Below are 10,290 nucleotides of genomic sequence, written 5' to 3' on the forward strand. Positions count from 1 at the left end.
GTAATACAACTGTGGTGGCTAATATTCTGATTAGTCCGAGGTGGAGTTCGTACTACCCTTGTTGTTTGCAGTAAGTTGTTGTTATTTATAATTGTTTTTGTCTTCTATAAAAATATGGTATAGCTGTACCCTAATTTTATTTTATTTTGCATCCAGGTTAGTAATAACATTGTTGATACTTAGAAAAAAAATTCCTCGTTGACAAAGAGGGGGAAGTCGGAAACCCCCAACACTCAACCGACACATGAGTATTCGACAGGGTCCTATGTGCATTAGACAACGATCCAATCGAAATTAGTATCGAACACCCTCTCCGAACCCAATATTAATCCGCAGACCCAGCCGGACTCCCGACGGAGAGAGCGAGGACCAGGTGAACCGGCCAGCCAGACAACCCCGGCGCATCGCCTCGTGGTCTTCCTCTTCTCCCCCCGCACCCGAATCCCCTTGCCTCGCCGTCCCTGAAACCCTAATCCCTCGCCGCCGCAACACAACCTCTTCCTCGCTTCCGCCCCCCGCCCCCGCCCCGATCCAGGTGAGCCCCATCACGCTGAATTCCGATCCAGAACGTCCCTTGCCAATTTTGGGCGGTAATTCGGTCGAGGGATTATCGCAGATAGCTTCGGTGCTGAGAAAATTTCTGACGTGTGGTTTTTGATCCAGGGTGGAGCGTTGGGCAATGGATTTCGAGCGACAAGTTTGAGCTCTCGGATCGGTTTCAGGAGGTTTTAGATGGGTTCGGACCGGCAACATGGTGGCTCGGGGGACGTGGTGGCGCCGAAAGGGCGGAAGAGACAGAGACAGCTGCTGCTGGAGTCCAGCGACTCTGAAGCGGATGAATCTTGCCTCTTGACGCGGCACAAGTCAGACGAGCCTAATGCCGCCTTAGGCAACGGTGATCAATCAGTGGAGAAAGTGGTGCCTCCTAGTTCTGAGCTTCCTGGGGCTAAAACTACTCAAAGAGATGGTTCAGAGAAGAACAAGGGAGATGAACTTAACAGTGCCAGCAGTCGAAATGGCGATGACCTGTCAGAGGAGAAAGTGGTGCCTCTTAGTTCTGACAAGCTCCACAGGGTCAAGTCCACTCAAGGAGACTATCCAGAGAAGAATAAGGGAGATAAGAACAGCAGGAGTAGCTCACAGCCTGACTCCAAGAGGAGCAAAATCGAGGATGCCAAAGTTGGTGCTTTTGGAAACGGTGGAAGTGCTTCAAAGGATGTAACTGTAGCAAAAATGCTGCGTCCAGGGTTCCCAAAATGGCGGTTCGAGAAGCCCGAGGTAAGGGCTGGACGAGTTGATGAGAAAGGTGGGGTGGAGATGAAGGCAACCATTGGCTCAAAGGTCAAGGAGCAGGCATCGAGCTTGGATGACAAGAGGAGACATGTAGAGCTACTGAAACGTAAGAAACACAAGCCGTTGAAGACTGACATGAGCAACTCGGTTGACTCTGGCCGACAGGAACGTGGGGAGGAGACGAAGGCAAAGTTCAAGGAGCAGGACTCAAGTTTGGATGTCAAGAGGAGGCCAGTAGGATCACTGAAACATGAGAAACACATACTGCTGAAGACTGACAAGGCTAGCTTGGCTGGGTCTGTCCAAGGGGAAGTTATAAGGGTTCAAGGGAAAAGTGGCCTTTTGAAGATCCTGCCAAAGAACGATAAGGTGCTCAGGGAAACCAGCGATGGCAAGATTCTGCCGAAGAAGTCGAATGTTGATGGGGATACCAGTGATGGCAATACTCTGCCAAAGAATGTTAAGGTGGAGGCTGGGGATGGCAAGATTCCGACGAAGAGTGGTGTTTTAAAGCTTCTTCCGAAGAACAATAAGATGGTCAGAGAAAACACTGATGAAAACCTTATTCCCAAGAACATTAAGTTGGAGGGGGAGACCAGTGATGGCAAGATTTTGATGAAGACCAGTAAGATGGATACAGGAAGCGGCGATGACAAGGTCGCGACTAAGAACTGTATGGTGGATTTAAAAGCTGTTGCTGGCAAGTTTCCGTCGAGGAACAGTAGGATGGATGAAGAGACCATTACTGGCTATGAACAGGATAAGGATAAAAGCAGTGCTCTGATCGAGTCCCAAAAGCGGGATTTAAATGGTGGGAAGAAAGTTACTGGAAAGCTGGTCTCCTCTGTCATATTGAGGAGAAGCGATCCAAGCGTAGTGGGAGTTTCTTCAGGCCATACTGTGAAACAGAAAAGTTCAAAGGTGCAGCCGAAGATCTCCTCACAAGGCAATCATCAGCCCTCACCAAGCCTGAAAGATGAGAAAAATGAACTTGGTGAACACAAAAATGAGAAGAAGAGATTGCTTGAGCATAAAGGTTCACCAGAGAATTTATCCAAGAAAGTAAAATTGGAAGTCACTGATCTGCAAGGCACATCTGATTCTGCTCCCAAGAAGCATGTCATGATGAAGAAACCAAGGGGAGGACCTCGTAGTGCACTTAAGCAGAAACTCCGGGATCAGATTAAAGGTATACTATTACATAACGGATGGACAATTGATCTAAGGCCTCGGAAAGATAAAGATTATGAAGATTCTGTGTATGTTTCTCCACAAGGTAGTAGCTATTGGTCAATCACAAAGGCTTATGCAGTGTTCCAAGAGCAAGTGAAAAGTTCACAGGATGAGAACCCTACAGGTGGACCAGGTGTTGCAGATGCTTCCTTTGATGCCATATCAAAAGAGGACCTAGCAATGCTACAAAGAATTGTGCGGAAAAGAAAGGGCAAAAAAGAACATTCTGCTGAGAAGAAGGGAGGGGACAACAGAAGCAGGAACTCAAAAGGTGCCTCTGCTGGTAGAAGTTCTAGAAACAAGTACCAGAACAACAAAGAGAAGGTAAAAGCCAAGCATCTGGGATGTGCACTTCTTGTCCATGGTAGTGCTCGTAATATGGAAGGCATGGGTAACTACGTTCCATATAAATGGAAGAGGACGGTTTTATCATGGATGATAGATCTGGGTGTTGTTTCACAAGATGCGAAGGTCAAATACATGGACAAAAAAGGAACACAGGCAATATTAGATGGTAGAATTACCAGGAATGGTATTTACTGCGGATGCTGTTCCAAGATTCTCACAGCTGCTAAGTTTGAACTTCATGCTGGTTCAAAAGAGCATCAGCCTTATGCAAACATCTTCCTAGAAGATGGTGGGGTTCCATTGTTGCAATGCTTACTTGATGCATGGGATACGCAATCACAACATGAAAAGAAGGGATTTTACAAGATAGATCCTGCTGATGATCCTGATGATGATACTTGTGGTATTTGTGGTGATGGCGGTGACTTGCTCTGCTGCGATCGCTGTACTTCAACTTTTCATGTGGCTTGCTTAGGAATCGAGGTGAACATACAAGTATTTGGGTTAACAATTATCTGAACATTTGGGCTATCACTTATAGCCTTCCAGTTGATTTGAGCCCCAGCACTTTTAAAAGAGTTGCTTGCTAGGATGCTATGCTGATTTATTTATTTTACTTAGTTCTTTCTCGTAATTTCTCTTCTGTTTGTTCTCTCATGCTTTTATGCTGATAGTTATATTTGTGCTAAATGCCTCTGCAGATGCCTTCTGGAGATTGGTATTGTCGTAGCTGTATATGCAAATTCTGCAGCTCTGCTGAAGAAATGACACCGTCTTTCACTGAGTTGCTTTCTTGCTTGCAATGTTCAAGAAAATGTAAGGCTCAACCCTCTCAACACACACGTGCTTGGTTGCACGCGGTCACACACACAAGTTTGTGCACTCCGGCAATTTCTTACACATTGTTGTTTTTCAGATCACCAGGTTTGTACACCTGGAACTGAGAGGGACTCCGTTTGTACCCCACCCGGTGCCTCCATTGATCACTTCTGCAGCCCAGGATGTAGAAAGGTATGAAATACATAATTGTTATCTGTTCTCGGTTTTTGGCAATAATTACTTGGTATGTGCCTGGACCAGTTTATTAATTGATCACTTGTTGTCCCCTTCCATTCTGCCACAGTAACATTTGCCTGCTTGCTTATGCTAACTATGGTTAGCACACTTAGTGTCACTTTTCACAGGCTTCAATGGTTTACATTTTTTTATAGTGGAAGGGAGCAACGCATCCAGCCCTTGCCAATTTCCATTAAAGAAATCAATAAAGTTATGTTACAGGTTCTAGGTTGAGCCCTGACTGAACAAAAAACCAATTTTGCTGATAATTTGGCAAGTCAAAGCTGAAGTCTTGTATCTTAGTATATAGATATAGAAAAAAAACTTCAACCAACCTGTATTGGCTTGTTCACATTTCTTAGCCCCTCTTAATACCTTTTTTCTTTTCTTTTGGTGGCAACTAAAGATCACTTTAGGCTAATTCTGTATGCTGGGAATATGCCACACTGAATCCAGTGATGAAATTATGATTTTGGCTACTTTTGTTTCTTGTGAAATTGATGTTTTTGGCTATTTATTTCACCATAGTGTATACCTCTGAACTTGTACTGTCTGCAGAATATGTAGTTACGGTTGCACACACCAGCTCTTAATATATGTTTCTAATTTTTGGATGCATTTTAAAGCTTAACTGCTTGTCCTTACTAGTCAGGCCTTCTTTGGTTAATAGGATAGGAATTTTATAGGAATAGGAAAATCATAGGAAGTGAGATGACATGCATGTCAATTCCTATAGAGAAAGAGATGTCATTTGGTGCATAGGATAGGATTTTTTTCCATTGAGTCTAGGCTAATGTTTTTTTTCCTCCAAAATGTGAAGGATTGATTCCTATCCTACATAGGAATAGGAATCCATTCCTACAAACCAAAGGGCTTCAAAGGAATTTTTCCTTTGCAAATCCTACCCTATAGAATTCCTACAAAAATCCTACAAACCAAAGGAGGCCTCAATGTGTACGTGCAATGCATGTTAATTTGGAAGTATATTAAGTGCATGCGGGTATTAAGTAGGATATTATCTACGTGTTATTATCTGATTAGCATTATATTTGGCATAAAATTAATTGCACGCTAAACGTGTTGCACGCTCGACATTGAAGCAGTCTAGGTCGTTGGATTGACATGATTTGATGGCCGAGATTAATTGGATCTGCCACTTTGAGTCTTTTTATATTAGTATAGATCATTTTGAATCTTCCTGTCTGGCATGTAGAATTGCTTGTCGTAATCGTTAACATTATCTGCTCATTGCTACTTTGTTCTTGTGTATGTCCGGTCAATTTCACTCTTCAGATCTCTAATGTGGTGCATTTAAGTTTTATGGCTTAACTGCTTGTTCTTATCATTTTGAATCTTCCTGGCTGGCATGTAGAATTGCTTGTCGTAATCGTAATCATTATCTGCTCATTGTTACTTTGTTCTTGTGTATTTCCGGTCAAATTCACTCTTGAGAGGTTCTATAGAAGCACGAGTATTGACAAATCTCATCAAGTTAATAATATATCCATAGATCTCAATCGCTCTGATATTTTTTCATATCGCATCAATTTGGAGAACCTATACTTATTGATCACATTAATTGGTGTGCCGCCTTGGTGAAAATGTCGTATTTGTTATTATTTAAATTCTTGTGTTCATTCTGATTGCATGGTCACTAAGGCTATTCTGTTCTTCGTAACAACACAGATTTATAAACGACTAAAAAAGCTTCTTGGGTTCAAGAATAATATGGAAGCCGGATTTTCCTGGAGTCTGGTTCGCTGTTTTGCTGAAAGTGAGGCTGCACCCATGAAAAGGAAAGCAGAATTTGTATATTGCAACTCAAAGACAGCTGTTGCTTTCTCAGTTATGAATGAGTGCTTTTTGCCACGTATCGATGAGAGAAGTGGGATTAATATAATTCACAATGTCGTATACAATTGTGGGTAAGTATACAATGAGAAAAATATCTGAATGATTTATTTTAACGATGCAAGGTGAATGAAATGATCCTTTGTGGTTATATGTATGAATATATATGATTTCCCAGACGTAGCTGTGCTTAGAATGGAAGTTATATACACCCAGCAGCCATGATGTTATTCCCTTATCCTTCTGTTAGTCCCAAGTCCCTGGCTGTATGATTTTCCAACACTAGGTGCACTTAGGATGGAATTCGTAATACATTCAGAAGCTGAGTATTTGTTTTCTTAGTCTTCATTGTTACTCCAAGTCCATAAGCACATGTTTTTTTCCGGGAAAATACATGCCAGTAAGAAAGATCAGCAGATTGTGCCTATGTGCAGTAAGAATTTAATTTTTTCGAGAGCATCCTGGGCCATTCTTTCTTAAGGTTGTCATTTATCCTGTAATATGATATGGCAGGTCGGATTTCAATCGTTTAAATTTTAGTGACTTCTATACATTTATTCTGGAGCGTGGAGAAGAAGTTATATCTGCGGCAACTGTCAGGTAAACTTTTGTATGCATACACTATTACACTTTGTTCGATTAATAGCCTTTTGTGATATTATTGGAGCCTTAGCCATCCCCATTTTATGTTACTTTAGTTCTGTCATGATTATTCAACTTAATACTTTTCCTACTACATCTATCTCCTGAGATTTGTGTTTAGGATGGGAAGTTAATCATTCATTGTTACCCCCTCCGATGCATATTAATTGTCGCTGATTTAGTGTGTACTAAATCAGCGATAGTCAATATATGGATCGGGGGGGGGGGGGTAAATATTGAAGTTTGGATTGCAATTGGATGTCTGATTTTCCAAGAATGAACATATTTATTCGTAGGCCATTCTTGAGGCACTGAGACCAACTTGTACTCATGATGGCATGATACATGATTTTTTGATGTTCTGCATTTATCAATGTTATTTCACAGCCCTAAAGTGCTTAATTTATCTCTTCTACATGAATCAGGATTCATGGAACTGAGTTAGCAGAAATGCCATTCATAGGCACAAGGGGCATGTATCGGGGCCAAGGGATGTGCCATCGACTGCTCAATGCAATTGAATCGGTAATTTAGTTTGACATTTGTTTCTGATCTTTGTTGCACAGCCATGTCACATGTGCATATGGGCATTTGGAGTTTGTCCCCCCCTCCCTCCCCCCTATTTTTCCTTGGGCAATTAAGATTTCTTGCATCGATCGTCTCCGTGAAAATTTCTACCCTGTTATAGTAGGCTAATGATATTCTTGTACATTTGTTCCTGTATTTGTTGTAAACAACAGCAGTATGTTTTCTTGATTGATTTGTTCATCTAATTGTCAGGCAAGCTTGTATTTGTGATATATACTTTCAATATGTGACCTTTCATTTCTTACCTATTATACCTGCTATACGCTGAACTGACTATGTTTTTTTTTGAGCAAGAACTGACAGACATGTTGATGAATGCATAGTTGTTCTGCAAAGTGTACATTATAGTCAGGGTTTGGATTTCAAAATCATGATTGTAAGAGTTACTGCTTGGAACCAGAAATCCTGGTCGGCACCAGGATTTTGTTTTTAATGATGGGAGTATGCTTTTTTGAGCTGCATTGAGTTGTTTTGAACTTTAAATCTGAAGAAAAAGGACAGAAAAAGGGAAATGTGACTAGGATTGGACTCGTAACTGCACAGTTGCTAGCTCCTAAGCTACCAAGGCCATCTTCAATTTTTTTTTGAGGAACCCAAGGCCATCTTCAACGCTAAACACTTATATCGGCGCTTAGGGAAAACGAATAAACATCGTAAAAATAAGATAAAAATCATCTGAGCGCCTTCTGTTTCAATTGTAGACGATAATTACGGTCGCTAGCAAAGTTGGCCGCCGCACACAGCTTTTTACCCCGCATGAAAACGAAACAAGCGCCCGACACCTCTTTTTGAGTCGATGCCATCCCAGACATCGATGGCCCAATTGCCTATCTACCAGGAAATCAATCCTGGCACCCTGCGTTGGTTATGACCTAATGGAAGGTAGAAGCTTCTCCCGGAAAGGTTCTGCGACCTGGTTATTGGTGTGCATCCTTGTAGCACTGTTGCATAATGGTGACCGTGTAACGGAGACATGCGTTATGGAGTTGCATTAATTTGTCTTAATTTTTAATGAGCGACAAGAGTCATTTTAGAAAAAGCATCAAGTGTATTGAGTTTTAGTTGTTGGATTAAGGGATTGATATTGGTTTTTCATACTTACTGCTTACTTACGAAGCCAAGTTTAAGGCTTTAAGCTTTGTGTTTATCAGCTGAGGAAGTCCTTCTAACTGTGTTTGCATTGTTTTGTTTCACATGAATTTCTAACATGTTTTAGGGTTGATTCTTCTGTAGGCCCTTTGCTCTCTTAATGTTCGAAGACTAGTAATACCTGCCATACCCGAAATGCAGAAGACCTGGACTACAGTTTTTGGGTTTAAGCCTGTTGGCCCTATGAAGAAGCAAAAAATGAAGTCTTTTAATCTCTTGATTATCCATGGTACTGGTCTTCTGGAGAAGCGCTTGTTGCTAACAGCTCAAGTGAATCGACAAACCGCTTCTGTGACAGGTCAAAATCCAAACTATTTTGAGAATTGTTTTCCATGATTTCCCTGTTATGAGTATTGTAATTCCGTAGTTTTATATTTCAACATTGCTCCCTATTCATGCAGTTAATGCCGTTGAATGTGACAAGACAGCTTCTCAAACGTTTGGGGAAGCAAGTGGATCCCTTACACCTGTTTATGTTTCTCAAGAATTTGCTGTGGGTGGTTATCCTGAAACTAAGGATCATGACACTTGTGCTTTGATTGAGGGCTCTTCAGGCTTGGCATCTAACCTTCCTCCTGTTTCTGAAGAAAAAACTGAAGAAACTATTTCTCCAGTTTCCATAGCTGATGTTAATTTGCATATAAGTGAAGATGACATGCCTTGCAAGGCTTTAGCTGACATTACGGAAAAAGTGAAATATGCAGAAACAGATTTGACATTGGTTGCTGATAAGATTGTTGTAGAAGAGAAGCCTGAAGATAAATCTAGCTCCAGTTCTGCAGATTCAAAGGCTATTCCAGTGACAGTGGATCCATGCCCATGTTCATTTGATGAGCTTGGGAAATATGAAAATTGCCCACCTAGTGTACATTCTGTTGATGCTGTTCTCGTAAAAGACAGACCTGAATCTAATTTCAGCTCCAGTTCCATCTCTGGCCGCTTTGATACTCAAGAAGATAAGAAGTCTTGTGTAGTTCCTGCTAATACTGAAGTTCCTTTAGTCACTATGGGTCGAAAGCCTGATAACCACGAGTCCAAAACTATTGTCGCTGATGGTGGTGATATGCAAAGCTCACTAGAAGTTAAATATTTGGAAGTTCTAGTAGATGAAAGATCAACAGATGCCTATGCAGCTAAAAATAAAGCATTTGTTGGTGGTGTAACTAGTTATGCTGTTGCTGTTACTAAAGACAATGGTCATTCTGCAGTTGATCTTGTAGTATCAGCAGAGAGATCACTGGATGAAACAAATTCTGTTGAGAGTGATAAGAGTGAAGTTAAGGTTGCAACAGTCGAAGTGGGTGCTATAGTCGAGAGCTCTAATGGGGCAGGCATTACAGTTTCGGCGCTTGAAAAATCAGATGACTTCAATGGTGAAGTTACCGCAAAGCCTACTCTAACTTGTGGGGATGGTCAACTTCATTGAGAGGATGGAGTATGCAATAGTAGCATGAAAGATGGCCTAGCTTCTAGAGACCCTGTTAATGCATGAGTTCTACATTTGGTGCTACAATATGCTGAAGGTATTTTTCTAGGGAGACAATTTTCTTGAAAATAGACACAATCTTATGCAAATGTGATAATTTCACACTGTCATATCAATGGCAGGAAATATGCACTCGTTTTTGTTTTGAACTTGCAGTGCAAATAGGAATAGTTGGTCTTCCAAATGTATTTAAATGTTTGTTATGTAGGAATGACTGAATTCAATCCCGCGGTTCAGAATTCCCATGCTTTTCTTGTGCAACAAAACCGTCATAACTCTTAGCCGTGTAGCTGGATATATATGGTGCAGAACCAGGACAAATTTCTTCTAAAAATTCATATACTCCCTCCATTTCGTAGTGTATCCTGTCTTAGTTTTTCATGTTTTTCCCCACATCATAACATGTGTTACGAAATCGAGGCACAATGAGTCGATGCATGCAGGAGCAGCGGCTCCATGAGCCCCAATGCTTGAAGCCTAAACAACGCCTCTTAACTCTTCCTTGGTATGTGAGTTATTGCTAAGATGCACTCGATCCTTTTTGAAATTGGAGTACTTTTTTGGGATGGTATGGGTAAAAATGATACATGAGATGGAAGATATAGTTTAAGAAAAGGGCAGCTGGGTGCACGTAGCCCCCGCTT

The 10,290-nt window shown here is 41.4% G+C and overlaps 1 protein-coding gene across 1 annotated transcript; it reads left to right on the top strand.

Annotated features, from left to right (window-relative positions):
• The first annotated feature begins 328 nt into the window (after window positions 1-328).
• Window positions 329-9,720, top strand: LOC125532081. Its single transcript, XM_048696253.1, has 9 exons — window positions 329-535; window positions 664-3,357; window positions 3,576-3,690; window positions 3,791-3,885; window positions 5,617-5,855; window positions 6,295-6,381; window positions 6,849-6,948; window positions 8,245-8,458; window positions 8,562-9,720. Exons 2-9 carry the CDS (start codon window positions 733-735, stop codon window positions 9,584-9,586), a joined length of 4,500 nt encoding a protein of 1,499 aa, XP_048552210.1. The 5' UTR covers window positions 329-535; window positions 664-732; the 3' UTR covers window positions 9,587-9,720.
• Window positions 9,721-10,290: the final 570 nt, after the last annotated feature.

Source organism: Triticum urartu, unplaced genomic scaffold, assembly GCF_003073215.2.
Source record: "Triticum urartu cultivar G1812 unplaced genomic scaffold, Tu2.1 TuUngrouped_contig_899, whole genome shotgun sequence".
NCBI classification, from domain to species: Eukaryota; Viridiplantae; Streptophyta; class Magnoliopsida; order Poales; family Poaceae; genus Triticum; species Triticum urartu.